General features: G+C 35.4%; 3 protein-coding genes across 3 annotated transcripts; 1 reads left to right on the top strand and 2 right to left on the bottom strand.

Moving 5' to 3' along the window:
* Nucleotides 1-1,307: 1,307 nt before the first annotated feature.
* Nucleotides 1,308-3,574, top strand: LOC142171514 (uncharacterized). Its single transcript, XM_075234019.1, has 4 exons — nt 1,308-1,474; nt 1,549-1,625; nt 2,409-2,631; nt 3,187-3,574. Exons 1-4 carry the CDS (start codon nt 1,384-1,386, stop codon nt 3,216-3,218), a joined length of 423 nt encoding a protein of 140 aa, XP_075090120.1. The 5' UTR covers nt 1,308-1,383; the 3' UTR covers nt 3,219-3,574.
* Nucleotides 3,575-4,964: 1,390 nt separating this feature from the next.
* LOC107770438 (ubiquitin-conjugating enzyme E2-17 kDa) lies at nt 4,965-9,424 on the bottom strand. Its single transcript, XM_016589747.2, has 5 exons — nt 9,285-9,424; nt 8,284-8,390; nt 7,200-7,327; nt 6,374-6,478; nt 4,965-5,359 (listed from the first exon to the last, which is right to left on the bottom strand). The coding sequence occupies exons 2-5, from the start codon at nt 8,351-8,353 to the stop codon at nt 5,216-5,218; spliced, it is 447 nt and encodes a 148-aa protein (XP_016445233.1). The 5' UTR covers nt 8,354-8,390; nt 9,285-9,424; the 3' UTR covers nt 4,965-5,215.
* Nucleotides 9,425-15,508: 6,084 nt separating this feature from the next.
* Nucleotides 15,509-24,241, bottom strand: LOC107770439 (26S proteasome regulatory subunit 6B homolog). Its single transcript, XM_016589748.2, has 6 exons — nt 23,654-24,241; nt 21,791-22,021; nt 16,574-16,732; nt 16,323-16,475; nt 16,029-16,112; nt 15,509-15,778 (listed from the first exon to the last, which is right to left on the bottom strand). The coding sequence occupies exons 1-6, from the start codon at nt 24,131-24,133 to the stop codon at nt 15,644-15,646; spliced, it is 1,242 nt and encodes a 413-aa protein (XP_016445234.2). The 5' UTR covers nt 24,134-24,241; the 3' UTR covers nt 15,509-15,643.
* Between the last annotated feature and the right edge of the window lie 1,881 nt (nt 24,242-26,122).

Below are 26,122 nucleotides of genomic sequence, written 5' to 3'. Positions count from 1 at the left end.
GGCACAGCATAGGCATAAATATTAACCAAATAATCACTAATAATGGCAGTTGGCTCGACTGTCTTAAAGATATAGACCCAAACATCCCCACTAAACTCGTCCCTTGGAGTATCCTACTTCCTTTAATTATATGGAACCTATGGGTTACTAGAAATAACAAAAATGTCAACAACACGTCAAAAGGTGTCTCCTTAACAAAAATGTTAATAATTGTAGGTTTAAATATGCCCCAAGCGTTAAATGCTTAATTAGCCATCAATCTTAAAGACCCGCTTTATTTTGTACATACCCACCGAACGCTCATGATTTTATATAATAGAGTAAATAATTTTTACATAGAATTTAATAGGTTATGGCAGTATTACTTTATTTTTCAAGTTATCATATTATGGTTGCTTTGAGAATTACATGTTGCAAGTCAACTTTATCCACTATAATAGTAAAATAACAAAAAATAAAATAACTGAATTATGTGTGTATGAATTATCGAGGTCAAATTTTCGATGTCAGATTATGACATGTTACTTATCACGTCGGCACTTTATGACATCTCTATAAATTCCACATCATAAAATTTATAAATTTCCACCTTGTAAAATTTTTGACTACCCATATTTTAAACAAAAGAAAATAAAAACCCATTTAAATGAACCAAAAAAAAGAAAAGAAAATTACAATAACAGTGTAAAAGAAGGGATTTGAGTATGAGAATGTTTTAGAATTGACCCACCCAGTTTCTTAATAGACTATCTTAGAATATGATAAATACTAATATTCTTCCCATAATACAAGTTTTATATCTCGGTTACTCCAATGAAGCTTTTGTCTTTTTTTTTTCCCGAACATAAAAGGCCAAAATTATTCCTTAAATCTACTTATTTGGGACTTCTCGACGGGAATATGGATTTAATCAAGCGCAATACAAATACTAACAAAAATATATTCAAGACTTAAAGAAGATTTTTAGGAATTCAATCTTTTAAGAGTTTTAACATTAAATTCATTTTACTTTTAGAATAATGGGTTTAAAATGTAATATTTATTAAATTTTGGAGGATTTTTACTATATATTTAGGCTTCGTGTCAAAAATAGTAGGTTTTGTAGTTTCTAAACTCCATCTGTCATTAAGTAGCGGACACCGAGTAAGAAACAAACAATAAATCTACTTATTTCACCTTGTTCTTGTTTTCCTCAATTCACTTTATATTCTAAGCATATGCCACTAGAATGACACTACCTATTTTACAAAGAAATCATCCCCTCTCCAATGCTTCTTCCTTTCTAGATATAAAAATCTAATTATGGATTCAGACACTACACATTCTTGTAACAACTTTTTCATTATCTTGAGATTTAGAATTTGCTATTTCTCACAATAAAAGATGGAAAATTCTCAGAGTTATGGCAAAAGAATTGGCATCCTCTTCTTATTTTGGGGCATGTTCTTATTGCTATCTGGTGTCAGTGCAGAAGGTATATTTTCAAGATTTTTTTTGCGTTTTAGAAAAATAATTCAAGTTTTAACATGTCTATATTTCATTCATCAGATAGGCAAAATCCCACCAAAAATGTGAATTTGGCCCCATTTATGCAGTGGAGAAGTGCTTATTTCTGCTTGCTAAATGTAAGTAGCTTCACTCTGTTTCAACAGTCTTTCAGTTTTTCTTTTCTGGTTTTATTTTTATGTATTGATAGTGGAAAAAATTATTTATACGATTTATCATTTATAAGGTAATTACAAGTAAATCTCTATAATCAAAGAAGGACTCAGGCAGTGGGGAAGCAGACTTTTCGCCAGGGGGATTCCAATAATAAAAAAAAAGTAAATATACAAAGAAACTAAGGAGATTCAATACCTAATATATATATATATATATATATATATATATATATATATATATATATATATATTGTAATTTTTGGCGAAAGGGGTTCGGGTGAAACCTTCCGCTCACCTAACTCCACCCCTGGATCCACGATATAAACTTGATAGTTTAGATTCTTAGCATTAAACTCATTGTTGTTTGAAGTTATGAGTTCAATATTTAATATTTATTGATGCTTTAATGCTTGTTTAACATATATATTAAGTTATTATACTATTATAATAATAAGTTATAAAATTATATTTTGTCATATTAAAATAACTAATCTTTACCCACTATAACAGTAAAGTCACAATTCGCGTTAATGCAACTGAACTATACCTACCTTAATAATAAAGTCCCAAAACTTTACTCACTGTAACACTAAAGTCACCTTGATGGTAGGTTAATGTTTACAAAATAAAAATACTTTTTTGTGACTTTACTGTTACAATGAATAAAGTTCAGGAACGAAACGTAAAATTTTCTAAATTTTTTTATCTTGAATACTGTTACTCATATGTTTTTATGATTCAACGCAGACATCTCCAGTTTGTTCAAAGAATCACACACTCACATTATCTGGATGGCTGAATGTGAAAAAAGAAGAAGGAAAAAAATTCTGTGAAAAAGGAGGATGCGCAGAACATACAAAAGGAGTACTCGACTGCATTCATCATGTCAAACGTGATTTTTGGTTTGCAAATAAGGCTACTGTTCAACATATCTATAACACCATTGACATTGGCTGCCACACCCCACAAGGTTTTTCTTTCTTATTTTTCGAGTTTAACTTCTCTGCATCAACGATATAAAACAACATTTACGCTATTACATTACTTAAAAGAGAACTATCCATTATAAACGGTACCAACTACATAGAAAATGAAGCAGAGTACCTAATATGTTATAACAGATTAAATTACGCTAATAATTTAAAAAAATTCTTTATGCTATTTTTGAACCGGGGATCTATCGAAAACAACATTTATACCTTCACAAGGTAGGGGTAAGGTCTGTGTACACTCTACCTTCCCCAGACCCCACTACGTGAAATTACGCTGTATTTGTTGTATATACGTGTTTCTCTTTGGTTTATGAGTTCAACTTGTATGCACATAAGTGTAAAATCTTATATTTAAAAGATACTAACTGATAACTACTCATAATACGTGCAACTAGTTGCAAGGAAAATAAGGCAAATAAACTGTTACAACATACTAAATTACGTTGGTAGTGTGATATTTACATGTTTAGATTAAATCCTTTTTTGACTTTCCTTCTATTCCTATTCCATGATTTGGTTAATGTCAATTGCAGGTTTTAATGGAACAAGCTTGTACCCCCACTAAGGGTTAAAATCAGCCTCAGCTTACTCTCTCTATACAGAATCCTGTTTGCTTTGGTGTGTGACGTTTTGTTGAGAGACCTAAAAGATCGTGTACCTGATAGACAATAAAAGGCAACAAATAATGCAATAATATAGGATGCTATAAGCATACTTGCCTTCTATATTTTTTCTATTTATGATAACAAATGTGTCTTCGTTGTTTATTATGACATTCATCTCTTCTAAACCAGTTTACCTTATGTGTTCTCACTAGGTTGAAGTGAGAAATAGCAGTTTATGTTTATGCAGAATTCAACAGAGCTGAAAATCTAGTATTTGATGGCAGTCACAAACTAATACGGTAAAATTGTCTCTGTGTGACCTATAAGTCACAGGTTCGAACCGTGAAAGCAACCGCTAATACTTGTATTAGGGTAGGCGGTCTATATCACACCCCTTGGGGTGCAGCCCTTCCCCCGAACCTGCATCAATACGGGATGTTTTGTGCACCGGACTGTAGTTCTTTACTGTAGGTAGAATTTAACAACACATTAATTATCACTCACACCAACTTAGTCTATAATTAGCGAGAGCTTATTTGTTCACATCCGCATACTGTAGTAGAAGGATCAGCAAAAATCAGAACAAATGTCTCAGAGCAGCTTGCCAATTACATGAAACAACAAACCCCTGTCGCAGTCTATGTTTTAACAAAATGAAGACTTGATTTCTTACTTGTTGATTTGCAATCAATAAAATCACAAACATGAAGCTTTTAGACCCGATCCACTGCATGGTACAGAAGGAACCTGACCGTGTATCATAAACAGCTCCATGGCACTATTGCTTGTCCAACACCGATAGACTTGACATACCATTATTCTATTTCATTTTAATAGCCATGACGTTTAAATCAGCTTTCGCACACCAATTACCCAAAGTACATGGTACCATACCATTATTCTAATTGCAAGCAAAAAAAATACTTGCGTCTGTCAAAATCTCAATTACCCACCATAAACATCTTTAAATGTACTGAAATTAATTCATATGCTAACACATAAGTATGCATTATTTTAGTGTATTTGTTTTGACAGCAAATTCCTTTGTCACTACTACTATTTGTTATCACTGCCTCTTTTTTCATCATTTTATATGAGGCTTGCTCGCTCATTGCTCCTTCAACTGACCATTCACTAGTTTGGCTATTCTCGATTACAACACTATATTCCCTATTCATGCACCTTGGCCCCTGCCATTGGCAGATAGCAAGCCAGCAAACATAACTACTTAGCCTATAATTTTGGCTTTGGAAGGGAAGCATGCCTAAACCCTTTGACTTCAATAAACAACTAAAGCTTTACGGTAAAGCGAAAAACTTCACCATCTGCCATTCAGCAACAATTACATTTTTCCTATTTTTGGCAAACGGTCTCATGTATCTGAACCTTCACAAAACTGAAGAAATAATACAATCAAAAATAGCACAGTAGCATAAAGTTCGTGACCTCATCATACATTTATATCTGTGCGAATTACCACGCTATTCTACCTACCATAAACTCTTGAACCATTTCTGTCGTACTTTAGACAGACCTAATACCATTTACTGGTACAATAATTCACCATACTACTAACAACTTGTAATATTACGGTAATCAGTAAACCTCCGTTTTCATTTTTAATATTTTGGTGTTAGAAAAGAGTTGAGGTCTATAATTGTGAATCAATACCAACTTTGAACGCAGAACCAAACAAGCCAGGCAAATTGGAAAAACTAGAGAAAGGCTCAGGTAAACTGGCAAACAAAGTAAAATTACATGAACATGAAGTTTCTCCCTTACTAATAGTCATCAAATAGATATTCACAAATTGAAAAGACATGTCTCTTGACAACCCACTTTAAGGGAGATTAAGAAGTAAACTAAAAGTTCTTTCGCCGAATTTATTCATTCACCACCAGCACAATAAGACATTGCTGTTACAAAGTCTCAGACATGCCTGGTGACGCCTTTGCCATTATCCCATAGCATATTTCTGAGTCCAGCTACGAGCAGTGGTCTCGTATTTGGACCTGTCGGTCTTGTACATGTGAGCAATTTCTGGTACAAGCGGATCATCTGGATTTGGGTCAGTCAATAGGGAGCAGATGGAGAGCAGGACCTGTAAGCATATCACCAGATTGGTCACACCTTCACACCCCAAGGCAACTCAAAAGGAAACAAAAAAGATCAAAAAAGAAACAGAAAAAACCCAAAAGCTTCTCCACTCCTTCACCCCCCCCCCCAAAACCCCCGTATTACAGAAAGTTCTTCTCGTGACACTGTGATAGATAAACCAACTATCATCCATTTTTTATGATAAAATCTTTTCTGAATGGTCAATTCTTCTATTAGTTTCTTACTTTCTTCTAATTGGTATTGTTACCCTTGTTTATCTCTCTTCAAATCCAAACATAGTGATAAGCTGTCATGTTCCTAGGCATTTTATCCAGATATTATCAACTTACAATTTGCATAATGTGAAAAACTGTCAGTGTCAAAGTATTAAATAATGCACAACTTTGTGTCAAATTTTTTGGCAGATTCTTCAAAATATTCTAGGTGGCTCTCACTACTAGGCAATAGATAAACCAACTATCATCCATTTTTTATGATAAAATCTTTTCTGAATGGTCAATTCTTCTATTAGTTTCTTACTTTCTTCTAATTGGTATTGTTACCCTTGTTTATCTCTCTTCAAATCCAAACATAGTGATAAGCTGTCATGTTCCTAGGCATTTTATCCAGATATTATCAAACTTACAATTTGCATAATGTGAAAAACTGTCAGTGTCAAAGTATTAAATAATGCACAACTTTGTGTCAAATTTTTTGGCAGATTCTTCAAAATATTCTAGGTGGCTCTCACTACTAGGCAATAGAGATTGTAATAAATTCCTCAAATAGAATCATTTGGCTGACCCAAGGCCATGATTCTTTTAAAAAAGAAGAGATCAAATTTGTGCAGGTGTTAAAAATCTTTTTTTGAGATCACATGGACAATTCTTCTCAACTATATTATGCACCACAACATCAATTCATCTTTGAGAACTACAAACATCATATAGGCTTTGGATTCATTTCAGTCATAAAAATAGAATTAAGTTGAGCTATGAAAGAAAGGCAAGCTACAAACCTTAGATATGGTTAACGCTGGACTCCACTGCTCTTTTAGAATATCCAGACAAATACTTCCATTGCTATTGATATTAGGGTGGAAAACCTTAGTTCTAAAGGCAACCTGAAATAACCAAGACAAAAAATTTAAAAACACCAACTCAAAATTCAAATGATATTATCTGGCAATGGAGAAAATTTATTCTCACAGTTTCACAAAAATGCAAATTGCTTGATGCAAAATTAACTAATCACTTTTTCTTGATGAAGCAGATTAACTACCAATTTAACTTGTTCTAACATTACATTAATGAGACGCCAGCTCCCTAGTACTGATAAAAATACAGAGACCAAAAATAGGAAGAAAAATTGTGACCATAACTCTGACACCAGTGGAAAAAGAGAATTGATAGAAGGCCAGGGACTTCAAAGAACTCTGCCTTACATCCCAAGTGGTGCGAAATATCAGGAGGAAGAGCGTTGCCTATGGAACGTAAATTCAACAAATTCAAAAGCACATACCAATATAACAAATATCAACAATGCGCAAACACTAACACACATGTTATATAAACAAAAAGAATTTGAGAAGTAGCCAATTTGAGTTAATTTTCTCAATATATACATGATCACTGCAAAATTTCAGACCTACATGTAAAAAAGCTTTACAGCTTATGCAAGGAGAGAAGTTTGAACAACCAACCCAAATAGTTGAGATGGATTTCCCAAGGCTCTCTATATATGAACAAATGCATGCAAAATGATTATACGTCTCCCTGTCTAGTTTAACAAGGAAATACAAGTGAACACGAAAGCAACAATGGATCCCTAAAGCTAAAGCATACCTTTGGAGGCTTGAAAGGATAATCCGGAGGGAAATGAATTGAAACCAAAAATACACCTCCAGCGTACGGGCTATCTGTAGGCCCCATGATTGTTGCTTGCCAATGGAACATATCCTCTGCTACTGGACCTGAATTAAACCAAATATCCAAGTGAACATGAGCATAAGGTTTCTTCCAGATTGCCGCTGAAAACAATGAAGCCTAATACATTTGAAGTGCATTCCATTACATATAATGACATTCGACAAAGGCTACAATCAGTGACATCATATACACGCTAGGTCTTCCTTTTACCCATTGTTAAAATGAAAAATTGGTATTCACAGAAGGGGGAAGCAGAACATGAAAAAAGACACGAAACGAAAGCATTAAAGTCAATAACACCTAAGGCCTAACCCCATCCATAAAGAATAATGCAGCTCCAGGGGCCAAATATGAACCGTGATGCCAATCAAACTGAGAAAAAGGAAAAGTACAACAAAGAATGACAGAATAATTGAAGCACCATTCTTCACTTTAAAATGGTTCATCTCCCCCCCCCCCAAAAAAAAAAAGTGAGGACATTACAAAGAGTTAATAGTGACACCAAAAATGCAATACGATCAGTTCCATTTCATTATAACGCACAAACCAGAAAGGAAAACTGAAACCACTAATGTTATTCAGACAACATTTTTACAATGTGATTCTGCTTACTATATAGGCATTAAAAGTAGACAGCTTAAAGTATTTTGATGTATCCACTTAAAATTAACCATTACCCTCAAAAAGAAGAAACCCCTATTTTCTTTTCCTTTTTTTCAATATAGTAGACTCCATAATCCACTCCAAACACCTAAGTGGAGCCCAATAACAGCCCTTTGCCGGGTGGCCTAAAACCCCCAACCTTTGGGTTGAGGTGAAGGGTCTTTACCACTAGGCTATCCTACCATGTCAAACCAACCTTCCGATATATTATTGAACAGTTACAACAGCATCAGCAATCCATGCATACACCTTCTATTCCAATTGGCTAAAAAAGTTCTACAGGTAACCCCAGAAACCAATAAATTGAACAATGGAAGAAAAGGTCTATCCAACATACCAGCACTGCATGATGTGGGAGGATCCTTCTGCAGATCCTTGAGCTCCTTCAATATCCTCTTCGACGCCATCAATTAGCCCCTTGAACCCTCAAATCCAAACACCGACCTGATATTCAATTCAAAACCTTCAGCCACAACCCATTCTATTTTATTTTATGTTTTAAGGTAAGGACCTTTTATCCAAAGCATAGATTTTCAAAATTCACAAAAGCGCCAACCAACAGGAACAAATCAGAAGGAAAAAAAATTATGCCAAGATAAAGACCGAAAGTAGGTTCGAAAATATTAATCACCAAGGTAAACTCCAGCCAAAAGTAAACAAAAAATAAGAACATCTACCAAAACAGTACAGATACATTATGAGCAGATCCACACTATTGACAAGGCATATCGTAGCACCCACTACTTTCAGCTAGTGACACATATTCGTATAGGTGAACATTACCAAATCTACTAACTCTAAAACCTGAATCCAAGCTAAGCACAGTATTAGTTAATTGTTCATAAGATAAAAACCGTAGATCTGATTCATTCCTCAAATAGAGCCATAAATTCGAGTGGATATATGCAAATTACTGCTTTCACCTCGTGACACATTAAAATAATAAACTGTACTTGCTCTGTTTCCACTTACTCTAAATCCTGAATTCTCAGCTCAGAAACGTATCCAAAATCTAATTATTTGTTAATAATTAAATAAAATTCTAGATCTATTCCATTCCTAGAATAGAACCAAACATTCAAGTGGATATATATACAACCACTGCTTTTTCAGCTCGTGAAACATATTTTGCATAGGTAAAAAAATTATTAAAAATCGTAAATACAGTAAATTTACTAGCTCCGAATCCATGACTCTAAATCCTGAATTTGCAGCTCAGATACGTATCCAAAAAATTAATTAATTGTGAATAACAACAACAAAAACTAGATCTGTTTTTATTCATTAATTAGAACAAAAAGAGATGTAGATTGAAGATTTTTAGGGTTTTTGAAATACCTGAAGGTGATGAACAGTGAGAGAGGTGGATTTGATCGACTGAAATTGAAGGAGACGGAGATTGCAGAGCTGGAAGAGGATTTTGAGGCAATAATAGTAGTACTACTTTGGAAGAAGTGGAAGAGAAGTTGAAATAGGAAATTAGATTTCAATATTATACAAGGAGAAGGAGAAGTGGGGTCCATTAAACATGTTCTAGAATCCTCTTGCGTAGTCATTATTTTTGGCGTACAATCAACGCTAACGCTACCCCTATCAGCTTTATACGTTGCCCTCTTGTTTTTCCTATCCGTTGGTGTTCTGGCTTGGATCCTTTTAGCTTCTTTTTTTTCCTTTTTAATACTTCATTTAATATAATTTACGTTATGCAATTTGATTGGTCATAAAAATAACAATAACAACAAAAAGTTTAGAACTTTTGATCTAAAATCAATTATAAACTTTGAAGCTAGTGGAGAGCAAAGACGAGGAGGAGAAGAGGGCATTTGGATAAAAGTATAACAAGGCAAAGAATGAGGCGAAGTTAGCAGTTACGACGGCCAAAACTATAGTGTTTAGTCGTTTATATAAAGAACTTGGGAACAAAGATGGGGAAAAAAGTTACACATGTTAACCAAGGTGAGAGAAAAAAGCCCGTGACCTGGACCAAGTGAAGTTCATCAAAGACAAAGAAGGTAAAGTATTGATAGAGATAGCAAACTTACTTTCATAGACTCTTGAACGAAGAGGGGGGACAGGAGCATTATGATGGGATGATTTGGAGCGCGTTGAGAGTTGCCGAAATTTTAAGTTTTGTAGGCGAATTAAGGTTGAGGAGGTTATATGGCTATCCGTAAGATGAGAAGGGTAAAAGCGACTAGGCCAGAAGAAATCCTGCTAGAATTTTGAAAGAATGCGGGCAGGGCGGGAGTAGAGTGGCTTACTAGGTTGTTTAATATCATTTTTAGGACGACAAAGATACTCGAATAATGGAGATGGAGCACGATGATTTTATTGTACAAAAACAAGGAGAATATCCAAAATTATAATAACTATACGGATATCAAGCTGCTACGGCACACTACTAAAGTTTGGGAGAGGATTGTGGAAGACAGGGTAAGGAGGTGTGTGTCTATCTCCGAGAACTATTTCGGATTCATGCTGATTGGTGGAGCAGTATAGGAAAAAGAAAAGAGACTTGCATATGGTGTTTACTGACCTAAAAAAAGCATACAATAAAGTCTTAATAGAGGTTTTATGGAGATGTTTGGATGTTAACAGTGTACATGTAGCTTACACCAAGGTAATTAAGGACATGTATGATGGAGCCAAGATTCGGGATGAGGACGGTGAGAGGAGACTTAGAGCACTTTCATGTTGTGATGGGGTTGCATCATGGATAAACTCTTAGCCCATTTCTAATTGCCTTGGCGATGGACATACTGACACAACGCATTCAAGGAGAGGTGTCATGGTGCATGTTATTTGCAGATGACATAGTACTAATTAACGAGACGCAAGGCGATATTAACACGAGGCTGAAAGTTTGGAAACAAACCCTAGAATCAAAAAGGTTTCAAGTTGAGCAGAACCAAGACAAAATACTTGGAGCATAAGTTTAGTGATGGAACTCATGAAGTGTACGTGAAAGTGATGTTGGATACACAAGTTATCTCTAAGAGAAAAAGTTTTAGGTACATTGGGTCAGTTATCCAAGGTAAAGGGAAGATTGACGGCAATGTTATCCATTGTATTGGGCATAGTGGATGAAATGGAGGCTTGCATCCGGTATTTTGTGTGATAAAATTATGTCACTTAAACTTAAGGGTAAGTTATATAAAGTGCTTGTTAGACTGATCATGTTAAATGAGACAGAGTATTAGCCGGTCAAGAACTTCAATGTCCAAAAGATGAAAGTAGCATAAATGGGGATGATGAAATGGATATGTGGGCACATCATGTGAGATAAGATTAAGAATGAAGAAATCTAGGAACAAGGTGAGAGTGGACTCCGAAGTGGACAAAAATCCGGGAAGCAAGGTTGAGATGGTATGGGCACGTGAAGAAGAGAGACACAGGTGCCCCAGTAAGGTGGTGTGAGAGGTTGGCCTTTGGTGGGTAGAAGTATTGAGGAGAAGTGATCATGCAACACATATCGCATCTTCGGTCCTTGATAAGAGGGTGTGGGGTAGAAAATAAGGGTAAAAGGTTAGTAGGTAGTTAAACGTATTTTTTATTTTATACCTATAATTTTCGTGTTATTTTTCGTATTCTCTTATTCTTAGTTATCTATTAGTACCTATTGTTTATTCCACTTTGGTATCTTATCATTTTATTTTGTTGTTGTTACTGCTTATTATCACTACTTTTGTCATCTTTTGTTGAACCGGGGGTCTATTGAAAATAGCATCTCTACCATCACAAGATAGGGATAAGGTCTGCATACACACTATCTTCCCTAAACCTCACTTATGGGATTACACGAGTTTGTTATTATTATTGTTGTTATTAATCTAAATTGATTATAAATATTTTGTACTATAAATTATCTTATTAACATAATGGTAAGTTTAAATTCAATCATTTCTACTTATAAAACATATGTTTTTGGACAGACTAAAATAGAAAGTATGTTACATATATTGGGATAGAGAGGCTATTGTCAATGCAAGACGAATGTACCACTATAGCATAACTTTATATGTAAAACTTTATTAAAATTGCAGAAATAGTAGATATGAACCCATAACTTTAAAAATATAATAGATTTAATGCTAAAAACTTTAATTTAAAGGTTAAAATCATAGAATTTAAATCTTAAATCTGCCTATGTGATAACGATATTTGGATTAGCTTGTGTACATCACTACTAATACCACTGCACCGGGCACATGTCCAACAACACCAAGAGATAAAAAAATAAAAAAAATTATACATATGGTATTTATTCTAATCTACTACTAGTATATAAGTAATTATACCTATCCTCCCTTTGTTTTTATTACTAATCATATAACTAATAGTATAATTTGATACAAACACCTTATCTAAGTAATTTCCTTTTCTAAGATGAAAAAAATTCACCTGTTGTGGCCTTTATTAAGGGATGTTCAGCTAAGTTTGAGAATATAGGTCTTCTATTTTCGAAAAAGTAGTAATAGTTTGAGTTGTTTTTGCAAAAAATGAAAAGAAAAAAACGATGTTGTTATTGTTTCTATACGGTTTTCAAACCCAGTTTTCCAAATTTAGAAACTCGAAATGGTAAGGCTTTTTCAGGAAAATTAGAAAACCGATTTCCGCCATCTTCAAAACTACTTCGTGTAGTGAATTTCTGCTAACTCCTAAGCAAATGTGACCTTATTATTGGGACTTTGGTTTTAAAAAATTCAAATTCTTCTGCATTTTCAAACTTTGTTTTTAACAAATGTAAAACAATTTATGGGAACCCTATTTGGTCGTCACTATTTAACTTATACCAACTTTATTTAAAAATTATAATTAGTGGGCGTTCGGACATAAGAATTGTAAAATTTCAAATAGGGGGGAAAAAAATTTCAAGCGAAAATGGTATTTGAAATTTAGAGTTATGTTTGGACATGAATATAAATTTGGGTTGTTTTTTAAGTTTTGTGAGTGATTTGAGTGAAAAATTTTGAAAAACAGCTTTTTGGAATTTTTCAAATTTTCGAAAATTTCCAAAATGCATCTTCAAGTGAAAATTGGAAATTTTATGAACAAACGTTGATTTCGGAAAAAAAGTAAAAAAAATTTGGGAAAAAGGAAAAAAATTCTTATGTCCAAACTAGTGGCGAAGCCAGAATTTTTGTTAAGGGGTGTCAAAATATATAAAAGTAAACATACCAGGAAATTAAGGGGAGTCAATACATAGTATATATACATAGAATTTATTTTTTTACCTAGCTACACTATATTTTTTTCCGCGAAGGGGTGTCAACACCCCTTCCTATAAGGTGGCTCCGACACTGGTCCAAACGGGCTCTTAGTACCCAAAGTACAAATAACTTCAGACTGTTTTTTCCTCTCTTTTTTTTTAGTTGCAGTAAAAACAAAGGTGGCAGTGAATTTATATGGTATTTGCTAGCAAATTTTAAGGCGATTTATGATGTTTTAGTTTTAGTGAGTTGTTGTGGCGCTCCGCTCTTTGCTACTACTTAGGGTATCTTCCTCTTCTTCATCTTAGTTGCAAAATGGATTTGTTAGATTTGTTATTGTTTTGGCAAACGTTTGGATTTTTCTTTATGATATTAGAAAGTTATGTTTCAAATTTGAGCTCATTTGGAAAAGATTGGATGTTGCATCTTGTGTTGGATTGTCGAAATTCGAAGAACACGTTTTTGTTTCTGAGCAATTTGCATTTTAAACTAAAAGGTGTTAAGTGCATGTAAAAATCAGCTGCACTTCAAATCAATAATGTCTTAAATGCATCTTAAATACAAGTTTTGTATTTTAAATTAAAAAATTAAATGTATCTTACGTTTGCAACTTCATACGCGAATTATTTTAAGTTCACATCCATTAAGTATGAAGTTGATCCTAAAACGATTAAACTTACATGTTTGATATGCAATACAGAGTATAGCACCTCAAAAATGGGTATATATGTAAATCCTTTACAAATTCGGGTCCGAATCTGATCCCTTTTTTGTATTTCTTTCTTTTCTTTTTCGTTGTCCTTGAAAGTTGAAAGGACCAATGGAATATTTTATACTCCAACAAGAAGGAAGAAAAAGAAAAGATGCGGAGACTGTTTTCTTTCGGTGGGCAATGAAATCTTGTAGTAACTATTTCCAAGTTATATTATGGAGAAAAAGTTGCAGTGGAAATTGACCCACGAATACATTAGTAAAATATTATGACGCGTCGCGCGTAGCCATGGTCAATTATTATGCAAAGAATATTCACATCTTACTAATGAAAATTTGAGGGAAGCAAGTGCCACTCAATCATCACTTTTAAAATCAGTATTCCTTACACTTGTCAAATGTTTATGATTCTCGCCATTCTAATCAAACTTTTGATGTGTATGTCTATATTATTTTTCTCTTCCAAGTGTCTAATTTTTCTGAAACAAGTATAACTGAAAGAGTAGATTTCTTCCATAAAATGAGTACTCTTAACAATTTACTTGCACCACTTAAAAGGACCAAAAACAAAACTAAGAAACTAAACGCAACAGTTGGTAAGCTCATGCATCGGAGTTGAGGGCTAATTCTAGAGGGGTTTGAGATTCTAAAACTTTTAAGTTATTGGGTTCTAAATTAATAATTTATACATGTTTAATAAATTTTTTAAGACAAATATATGGTTTGGACCAAAGCTACTAGGTTCGGTCGAACTACTATCCCTCCGCCCCTGGCTAACCCATTTGGTAAGCTCTCTGCCGTCAACAGTAGAAGTTGAAATTGAGGGCTCCATCAATAATGTAGCATTCCCCTTTACCCCACTCTCATATAATTTAAAAGAATAAAAAGTAAAAGAAATTACACGGATCATATTATTTTGTTCCATATTGTAGTGTCATAGAAAAGCAATTTGCCAAAATTAATGAGATCCACTATGAAAACTTTAAAGAAATACAATATGCAGATAACATAACCATCCTAAAATGTAAAATGCATGCCCACTCCTCTAGAGTTTTTTCTGAACCGTCAAGTATTTCCAGCGACTAGACTTGCGAAGATTAGCATGATTTATATCTAATGAGACTGCAAGAAATTTTAGATCCAACTCAAATTGAGTGGTCATTTTCTACCACTCCCAACAGCATATGCATCTCGAGGAGACCAGTTCATCTCACAGATAACCTTAATATGTGATACACTCTGCAGATTTACCTCTAAACATAAGGCCAGTAGAACAGTAAGTCATAAAAGAAAAGGGTATTTCTGCAGTTAGAGATGTCGGACGTAGTCGAGATCTAACAATAAGTTCGTACCTCCAGCAGAACCCAGTGCTTCCGTCAAACCCTATATATGTAGGGAAAACAAAAGGGTGTTTCTGCAGTTAGAACGTGCACTCTTTCAACTCAGAACTCAGTGCCTAGTTCTAAAACCGCCACTACTTGTGGGACAACAAGACATCCCACATGAAATGCATCATTGGAAACTCAATGTATCTTAGCAAACCTCCCTCACAATGAGAAAAACTTATGGCTTGAGACAGCACGTGAACGGCAAATAAGATGGGCGCACCCAAATTCAAACAATAGACAGCCTAACTAACACTTTCAGAGTGAAAGAACGATTGTACTAAAAGGCTGCAACCAGCCATTTAATATCCAATACACCAGGACTACAAAGAAAACATTCAGGGGCATACATATTAGATTTCTAAAGTATTTGCTTAGCCTTTAACAATAATCACTTGTAGAATTCAAAGTCAGTGTCAGGCTTCTTAACGTTGGTCCTGTAACCCTTTTCGAAGTCCTTGGGAAGTATGACATATCGATTCTTGCGCACTGCATGCATACCAGCTTCTTGACAGATAGCCGAAATCTGCAAATATTGCAACATACATTACTAATGCACCCACAAATTTCAATTCATTTTCATTTTGCATTAGTAGTCCAGCATATTTTATTTCTGTCTTGCAGAAATGAAGGAAAAAACCGTTATAGCCAATTAAAAAAGAAAAATTATCTCATTGGGGTTGGAGGTTGAGGGTTTGGTGAGGGCTTCCAAATTTTTTATCATTACCAGAGCATCCTACAGTCGCCCAATAAAATTATAGAGTTAAAAGACAAACCTCAGCAGCACTGATTTTATCAGGGCGAGAAACATAATCTTCCAAGTCAACCTCATCACCTAAGTTCATCTTAGCAGTGCATACCTGCCAAAAAAATAATCCAGCATTAGCTTGGTTCATTTGTACGAAACACAGGTAGACTGCAGCAGAAGCAGAAAAGCAATTCAGAAATCCATCTATCTAAACTTTCTACAATATTTTTCTCTTCACTTCTTATTAGGGGAGGAGAACGAATAAGAAGAAGAAGAAGAAGAAGAAGACGACATCATAATATAACATAAACCAAAACCCCACCTGAAAAACGAGCCTCTTTTGACGTCTATCAGGCAAAGGAAATTCGATCTTCCGATCAAGCCTTCCAGGACGTAAAAGTGCAGGGTCCAGTGTGTCAGCTCTATTAGTTGCCATAATAACTTTCACATTCACCGTTTGGTCAAACCCATCCATCTACAGAATACAAACCCAAGGGGAAAAGGTGGCTCATCAAACAGTGCAGAGTTTTGTATTCTTCCAGAACTACTTTAAATCTATGTACAAAAGCCTACCTGATTTAGTAGCTCCATGAGGATACGCTGGACCTCTCTATCAGCTCCAGTCTGAGCATCGAACCTAGCAGTAGCAATTGCATCAACCTCATCAATAAATATGATTGCTGGAGCATTTTCTTTGGCAAGGCGAAAGACATCACGAACCATTCGTGGGCCCTGCAAGAATCAGTGAATAAGTGTAAAGTGAGAAGACAAAAACTAGATTAATAGAAACAAATGGCGTCTCATCACTCTTCATGGACACAATCTGATCTAATATCATTCTTCAGTCAGGAAGAGAATGAAATTTTAACACGAACAAAGTTGTATGTTATCTGAAGTTGCATAGCAACTTGCAGTGACATGATATTGATCTGAAGCTGCATAAAGACTTGGGAAACATGATTGAATTCAAAGCTACTTGCCGAGAGAGCTGAACTGATCGGCTAGATTGGGTGCGATGAAAGCAAGATCTGTTTCTACAGCCACTTCTACATAAACTGTTGTATACAAGGTGTTTTACTAGTCAAGATGATCGGGGCAGGGGAAGTCCATGTTTCTATATCATTTCTATGGAGGAATATCAAGGACGTTCTATATTACTTTGTAGTGAGAGGATCTGAACAGGGCTTTTGTTACTCCGAAGAAGCTAAAATCAGAAATTAAAAGGTATTTAGGCAATTGCTATTGAGAGAGGTCTTGATTTTAAGTTCTAGAGAGCTACACTAGATACGGGAATTAGTCCATACACCAAAAGACTGAAGGTGAATTGATCGTTGGGAGGAGATGAATTCTAGCATGGAAAAGGGGCCAAAATTACTCCTATCGTTTGGTAAATGATTTAAAATTACCCTCCATTCGCTTTTTGGTCCAAAATACCCCCGTTGTTATTTTTACTGCTAAAATTACCCCTCGGGCCTTGTAGCAACTGTAAAGTTATCTGCGTGTGACTTATAAATCACGATCTGTGCCGCAGAAGCAGCTACTAATGCTTGCATTAGGGTAGGTTGTCTACATCACACCCCTTGGTGTGCGGCCAGACCTTGCGTGAATGTGGAATGCTTCGTGCGCCGGGCTACCCTTTTAAAATTACCCATCGATTTAACGGTTGAACCTGTGGGTCACGATTTTAATGTGTTGGCATCTTTTTATTGGGCCACGTGGCTCTTTGTGTAAGACAACAAATATGGGTAATATTACACACCCCATTATCCGACCCACCCCATTTATAATTCTCCTCCAATTTAGGGCTATCTACTAAGCTCTCTTTTTTTCTCTCAAAATTTTCCTCTTCATTGGAAATTTAGTAATTCCGAACAAGAACAAGTACCATCTTGATTTCCTCCCCGATGAAGATGATAAAGCTGATGGTAATGGTGATGGGATTATGGACATTTTATCGCTGCTAATTACTGAAAAATTCCAGTAATTTCATCGTTTGTCACTTCTTCCTCCTCTTTTATGGATAATGAACCAGAATTATAAGAGCCTCTCTTTTTCTTGAAATACTCTCTTCTGCAAAATGTAAGAGGGGTGATGCATTCAAAATGGTACCATTTTTTCTGCTTTCTTGACCTGCTGTTTGCAAGATTTTGAGGGTTTTCCATAGCATCTCTTTTCCAATGAAACTGAAACTGACAAATAGCCGAAACTTTCCAGCCAGGTAATGATCGCCGATTTTTCCTCACTCGCTCCTGAATTTATCTTCGAAAATATTCTGCCGCTTTTGCATCTAAGGTTAGGATTTTTGTTTTTTGTTTTAAGCTATATTTCAGATCTACCAATGTTGAATAAGTAAATAAATAATTTGGAGTTATGAATAATTTTGGTAATATTTAAATGTGACTTTTGCATGGGGATTATGAGATTTAGTTTATGTATTAAGGTATGAAGATGGAGGATAGTGTGAGATCAGGAGGGGTTGTACCGAAGAAAAAAAGATCTTCTGGTTGTTTAATTATTAAAAAGAAAGATGACAGAATGGACATAGGAGGAGGGATCAGGTTTGTAATGAACGATTATGAGTCAAGTGATGAGATATCGGAGTCAATTCAAAGAAAAACTTAGTTGGGCTATATTTTGGTAATGGTTATGTTGTTTATAAAAGGTTATTTTTTAACCGGGTAATAAAAGGAATGAGGCGGGGCGGATAATGGGGCAGGCAATATTACCCATATTTGTTGTCTGACCCAAAGAGCCATGTGCCCAGTAAAAAGATGCCAACACATTAAAATTGTAGCCCACAAGTTCTGCCATTAAATCGAGGGGTAATTTTAGCAATAAAAATAACGATGGGGTATTTTTGGAGAAAAAGGTGAATGGAGGGTAATTTTAAACCATTTACCAAACGATGGGCAATTTTGACCCTTTTCCGATTGTAACAACATTGCAATGTCAAAATACATTTTGAATTTACATTTTTTAAACAAAAAAATACATACATATAGGAAGGATTTACTTAGGGAAAGAGGGGGTCAACTACTTTGCTTGAATACAAAAAAAAAATACAAACTTTTCTCTCCTAATTAAAAACTAAAAGACAATTAAACACTACTTGTTACCACTAGGCATTTGATGTCAAAAGCAAGATTTTACATTGTTTCCAGAAAACTTCATTATCTAGTACTAGTCATCAAAGCTTTGACCATATTTAGGATAAACAATAAGTACTTTACTGAAAAAAGGACTATTTGTCTATTCGACAGAGTTACAACTCCCCCCCCCACCCCCCACCCCAAAAAAAAAAATTACCTATAGATGTAACTGTAGCTGCCAACCTACCTATAGAATAAAGGCCAAATGGCCTCCTGGCCACTTAAACTTGTATCAGTTTGCAAACCCGATACATAAACTTATATTTTTCCCATTTGAACACTCCAAGTTGACGGAATGGGTACTAATAAACACTTTCTGTTGAACGAGTTCGTCAATCGCTCTGACATGAATGCCATGTCATATGTTTGGACTTTATTATATGACACGTGGATTTGTGGGTCCTACATTTCAAAAAAAAAATCTTTAAAATTTTAATTTCTTTCTCTTTTTCTCCACCATACACAACCAATAGTCCGCCACCAACACCAAGCCTCAGCCATTTTTAACCACTATCATCTTCTTCCTCCCATAATCACCTACAACCGAATCCCCCCCCCCCCTCACCTGCCTTTATTCAGTAAAAATATATTGTTGTTCCACCACTTTTATTTTAAAAGTATTTTCGCTAAATGCCATCTGTGAATTCCTTTGAAGACAAAAAATTACACTTCATTTTTTTGTTCTTCTATCAAAGCAACCTAATTTTTTCTCAATTCACATTTGCAATCTACCAACTAAGTGTACTATGGAAGAAAGAAGAGAAATGGAAAAGGAAGAAGAAGAGAAAGGGAGGGGGGGAGGGGGGTTGATGGCAACGAATAATGGGTGAAGGTGCGAGTTATAGAGGAATTGAGGGAGGTTGGGACTAGAAAGGTGGGTGGAGACAAACAAATAAGAGAGAAGATTATTGAAGGGGGGGAGATGAAGGGAAAAAGAAACGGGGAAAGGGGAGGGGGAGGGGGAGGGAAAGTAGGATAGAAAATGGAATTTTTTTCGGACATGGGGTGGGAGTTTGCTAGGGAAGACGAGAAAGGTGGGAAGGGAGGGGAGGGGAGGGAAAGGTCTTTTTTCTTTTTCTTTTTTCTTTCTCATTTATGTTTTATTCTGATTCTAATATTTTTTTAATTAAAAAAAAAATTATCCACGCGCCTTGGCAGCGTGATTTGCACACAATTTAGCCATGTCAGCTATGCCACTTCCACATAAGCATGGTCGACAATCAAATGTGTTTCTTCGTATCTATTCTGTCAAGTTGGAGTGTTCAAAGGGGAAAAATATAAGTTTATGTATCGGGTTTACAAACTGATACAAGTTTAAGTGGTCACGAGGCCATTTGGCCTAGAATAAACTTAAAAAGTAACAGTAACTCCGACATTTTAGGTTTATAGATCAGCAGACAAGGGAAGTGCATTATGGATCTACCAATTCCAAGATTGTTCTTAGAAATTGAAGAATCTTCAAATAGTAGAAATCTAGTAGAAGTTTTTCTTTAATTGATCCTGCTTTATCTAGTTCAATCTTAATAATTTAATATACCAAGACTGCTGATGAAAAAGCAACCCAGAATAATATGAAGGAAGTATTCTTGTGGACTGTTGTTTAGACCTTCTTTTTAACATTGTTAAGCAAGTTAAGAGTCCCATGGACCTCCCTTCTCTATTATGATCCAGGCATATGATTCCGTTTTATCTAGTTCACTTACACTTGCAACTGGCCTTAAGGATGGGTACTATTAAGGTCAAAGAGTTTATATGAGGTACTCAGCACTTTTCTTTTCGAACATGCTTCTGAAACTACTTTATGGTCAAAAAATTGACTATATAACAACAAGTGCTTAGCAATTATACTGCCCTTGTCAACGGAGTAGTATGATCAAAGAAATGCATCACCAAGCACACGTCTATATGCCTATATGGTGGTTGTGATGCAACAACACTTCTGTATGACGGACAGACTGGAAGAGTTTAGGATGGTGAAAAGCAAAGATATTTGATTCTGACGAAAGCTGCTCTGCTAATCACCTCTTTTCAACTTGTCCTTTATTTGGATTTATATTGGATAGGTTTGCTGAACCCAACGCATCAACAAGTGCAGGGTGACAGCCTAAAGTAGCAGGATCATGCCCCCCAGTCAACAACAATTTTTTTTTGATAAAGGCAGTCAACAATAATCTTCTTTAGTTGCAACTTTCTTGTTGATTTCTATTTTTTTTAATTTAAAAATCGGGTAGCATCTTTCATATGGTTTCTATATTTTTAGCTTCTTTCAATGGTTTCTATATTTATATTATTTAATTTAAAAGAAACAAATAAATCAATATCCTATGCTAGACATTAATCCAGCGAATCCTCATAAAGCGAACTAGGTCATACAACTTCGAAGGAGATAGTAATAGCCCATTGCCTTATTCTCACTCCCAAACAAGGTTACTACATAGGAAATTAAAAAAATATAGACCATAGGAAGAGACTGAATGCTCTTTCAAGCTCTTTTTAGGAAATATAAGAACTTTAAGTGACAACTCTTTGTCCCATATGATGTTATTAAGATAGATTTAGCAAACATTTACACTGGTGATTAACAATATATTGATGCATAAAAATGACAATGTTTTGGGAATTCTAAGGCTTCAATACATACCTCACCCAAGTACTTCTGAACAAATTCTGAGCCAACAACCCTTATGAAAGCCGCGGTAGTATGATGTGCTACAGCCTTTGCAAGCATAGTTTTCCCAGTGCCAGGTGGACCGTAGAGCAAGACACCACGGGGAGGATCTATACCAATCTGCTTGTACAAGTCATGATGAGTCAGAGGTAGCTCAACAGCTTCACGGATTTCCTGCTTTTGTATGTCACATCCTCCAATATCCTGTTGTTAGAAAATATAAGCTCGGTAACTAACAAATAAATCATGACCTGCGAAAAGGGGGACAATGTGAAGGAAACATAATCAAAAAGCCTTAGAAGTCTATAAGAGTTCCTTTTCACAAAACTTGGAAGATGGTCCCTTTAGAAGTCCAACGATAATTTGCAAGGAAGGGTGCCAAAGAGCTTTCAAAATCTATGAAACAAAATGGTTTATTGAAGCTTTGCAAACATAAAAACTACTCTTCTTCCATCCTTCAGCAAAAAACACAACTTATCTCAAGTATACATAATGGGCCCTGAAAGCCAATTGACCAGCTCTAGAACAAGCTAATTAATAGTTATCCAGAAACGTCATAGAACCTACAAGATTTTTATTTTCTAACCGAGGAATCTTTGAGGACAGTGACACAACAACAACACACCCGGTAAAAGTAGGATTTTACTGGGGAGAGTAGAGTGTACGCAGACCTTACCCTTACCCCTACCCCAGAAGGTTAGAGTGACGGTTTCCGGGATACCCTCAGCTCAACAAAAGAGACAATAATATCATAAAAGAAACAAAAGAATAGATTTGTAACCACAAAAGAAACCAGAAAAATAATAACGTCGTAAGAGACAGCAAATAAGTGGAAGGGCAATAGCACAATACTATGCAAAACAAAAAAATATTGTGAACACAACATAAACCGCTAGCAGTCCTAGACAAAACTCTATCAGACTATCCGGTACAAAGAGGGAAAAATGCTCGACTACCCCCTAACCCTAATGCTCGACCCCCACACAGAAATCTGAAGTCGCGCCATGTTCTGCCTGATCACCTCGCCCCAATACTTCTTAGGTTGTTCTCTACCTCTTCTCGTACCTGCCAAAGCCAACCGCTCACACCTCTTGAAGACAGTGACACACGGTGCGAAATTAGGTGGAATATAGGACCACCCTTCTACCTTCTCCACTTAAACACAACTTTTGTCTACGACATGGTTCGAACCCAAGATGTGTGCCTAACCCACATATCACGTAATGTCCTCTTAGCACTATACCAAAGCCTTAGGAGACCATAGTGCCTAAATATATTAGTAGATTATGACTTGCTCCGTAACTACATATATTCTTCTACGCCCAACAGCCACATGTAGCTAGGTGTCTCATCGATAAGATGGTCACTAAAATCTACAGAATTTTGACTTTCTACTATATGAGATAAGTGAAGTTTGTCCCATAAAAAAATCAAGATCAAAATTGAGCTATGTCTTCTTCTTTTTCCCGAGGATGAAGCTACAGAAACCTCTAAGTAAAATTTATGCTGAAATATGTGTGAGATTCAGAAAACTTCTAATTTGCCCTAAAACACAAATGACTTACCAGTATAGGAACGAAATTTGGCCAAATAGAGTTAAGAAAATACAGAGAATTCATATAGACAAACCCAACTAGTTTCAAGAATGAGTCATGGTTGATTGACTGATTGATTGAATAAGACCCTGGTAGTAATTACTGAAACAAGCAGTACACAATCCCTAAGCAGATTTAACATATTTAAGCAGCACACAACCATATTTAAGCATAATAAACCCTAATCAACGTATAATTAAGCATAAACCCTACTTAAATAGTTCAAAGTTACAAAACTCACAGTGTACATAACATCAGGCTTCTCCGATTGACTAAGCAACGAAATACTCGAGTCAGCTTCAGGCGGCAAAACATCAACGAGCGCATTCGAATGGCGGTGCAAAGCGACAGAAGCCGAAGGCTTAAGCAGCTCGCGATTAATGGTACTTAATATCCTAACATAGTAATTCGACCCCGTAGTGGACCCTACAATAGCGTTATTCGTATCAATCATCTCCATGAACTGGCCGATCACTAACGGCACCGATTGGATCCGTTTAACTTCTTCCTGCGCACGTAAGTGTTCGCGGCGAAGATTTTTGAGCTCGTCTTTAACGTATTCTTCTTGGATCTCGATGAATTCGAGTTGGCGTTGAAGAGATTTGAGACGAGCGTAGAGGTCGTCTTCGCCGTCGGAGGGGGAGGAGGGGATGGAGGGTTCGGGTCGGGTTGAAGGGGGTTTGGGTAAGGGTGTGGGGTCGAGGACCATAGGGGAAGCCATTGTTAATGGATTGAGTGGGAGGGGGAATAGTAGGGATTTTTGAGGAAGAGAGAATGGGTGTTTGGACTTGGGTATGGATACGAGTGATCACATTTATGGCTGGGTGTTTGTCGATCATTACCGTAATGCATTTCTGTTTCTTAAAATGTCATACTAATTAAATTAGGTATGATTCTAATTTTTTACTTTCGGTTTCAGTTTATTAGGTTCAAAAACTTCAATTTATTCAGTTTGAATACTAATTAGTATATAGAGTAAAAAACTATAATATTCTTAATTAAAATACTCAAAAGTACAAAACTAAAAATTTTGTTGACAAAGGTTTTGTCCAAAACTAATAAATATCAACCCGGAGAGAGAAAACTGTACATAAAAGAATAAATTTGATCATTAGAAATATCTTGTTGTTTGTTTAGGGTTAATTGATGAACTTAGAGAATAAATAAAAGTAAAATTTTAGATTATTTTATATTTATGTTATAATTAATAATATGTATATTGTACAAAATAATATATCTTTTGGTACGATGTCGGTATTTCATTTTAAAATACCAAACACCATACCTAATACCATTTTTTTTTAAATTAAACCAAATACTATACCGAATACCAAAATATCGAATACTAAATACCAAAATTTTCAGTTTCGGTACGGTAATTCGATATTTACCAAATTATGCATAACCCTATTTATGGCTATGTATTTAGGAGTTCGACACTTTTTAAAAACAGAAAAGGGTCATTTATATCCCTCAAATTTTAAATATTGTATAAAAAAAACCTTCATTTACTATCTCACCTCTAGGGTCCTTACCGTCATAGTTTCAGTCGCAAAATATTCTTATTTTAAACAGGGAGCCACGTGTCGCCTCCTAAACGAATAACCCATCCCAAACAAAATAAACCCATATATTCCATTAATCGCCCCGTTACCCGACCCAATACCCTTTTAATTAATTAGACTCACACACAAATCATATATTATTTCTACATAACATCTCGTCTGAACCAAAACAACCTCTTCTCTCTCACTACAATGTCGGTTTGTTAGTAATGCACGAAGCTTTCCATGTAAAATCTTCGGCTGGTTATGTAATTTTCTCTTACATCTGCCGTTTATTTCAATATTTTTGGGCTAGTGGTATCCTTTTTAAATCAATCTTATTTGACTCTAGGGTTTTTGGATATTCTTACAAATGGAAATTTATGTGTTTGGATGTGTGTATTAGAGGTGTTAACCGAACGGGCTGGTCCGAGCTGGACACGAAAAAAAATAGCTCGTCCGATTATTGTTCCGGGCTAGTTAGTAGGTTGGGGTTCCGGACTCGTAGTGGGCTAGGATTTTGCGGTTTTTGGTGGGTCCGTCCGGGATCGGACTTAACGGGTCCGGACCGGGCTGGGTTACTTATATTTATCTTTTTTAGTATATTTTATTTTTCTTATTCAATGTTATTGATACTTAAGTGTTTGCAAACTTTTAAGGCTTAGAATTAAACTTTAAAGTTTTAAATTTGAAATTTTAAAATTTGAAATTTGAAATTTGAAAGTAAATGGCTACAAAAAATTATTTAATAAGACAAGTAGGCAATATGTATGGATCAAACTCTGTAGGCTTTCGTTTTATATTTTCATTGAATAATAAATAATACTTCAAATTAATTTGCAAGTTCTATTTTGATTTTTTGATTTTTTTGAACTTGCAAATTAAAAGTTTACAACAATTATAAAAATTAAGAAAGAATACATCACATGCTTTGCATCATTTTTGTAAGTTCATCCATGTCAACATGAGGTTCTTGATTTCCGGCATCGCTTGAATCGGAACCATAAACCATTATATCTCCAATTTCTTGGTCCTCCGCTTCATCTACCTCTTCACGCCCTTGATTTCGCCGTTCTGATCTTATCCAATATCTGAAGCACACTAGAACTTCCAAAGCGTTGCTGCCCAATGAATGACAGGTATCCCTAGTTGTTGCCTTGCTTGGC

Source organism: Nicotiana tabacum, chromosome 17 (assembly GCF_000715075.1).
Source record: "Nicotiana tabacum cultivar K326 chromosome 17, ASM71507v2, whole genome shotgun sequence".
NCBI classification, from domain to species: Eukaryota; Viridiplantae; Streptophyta; class Magnoliopsida; order Solanales; family Solanaceae; genus Nicotiana; species Nicotiana tabacum.
The sequence above is the reverse complement of the archived record's forward strand: the minus strand, read 5'-3'. Positions and strand labels throughout refer to the sequence as shown.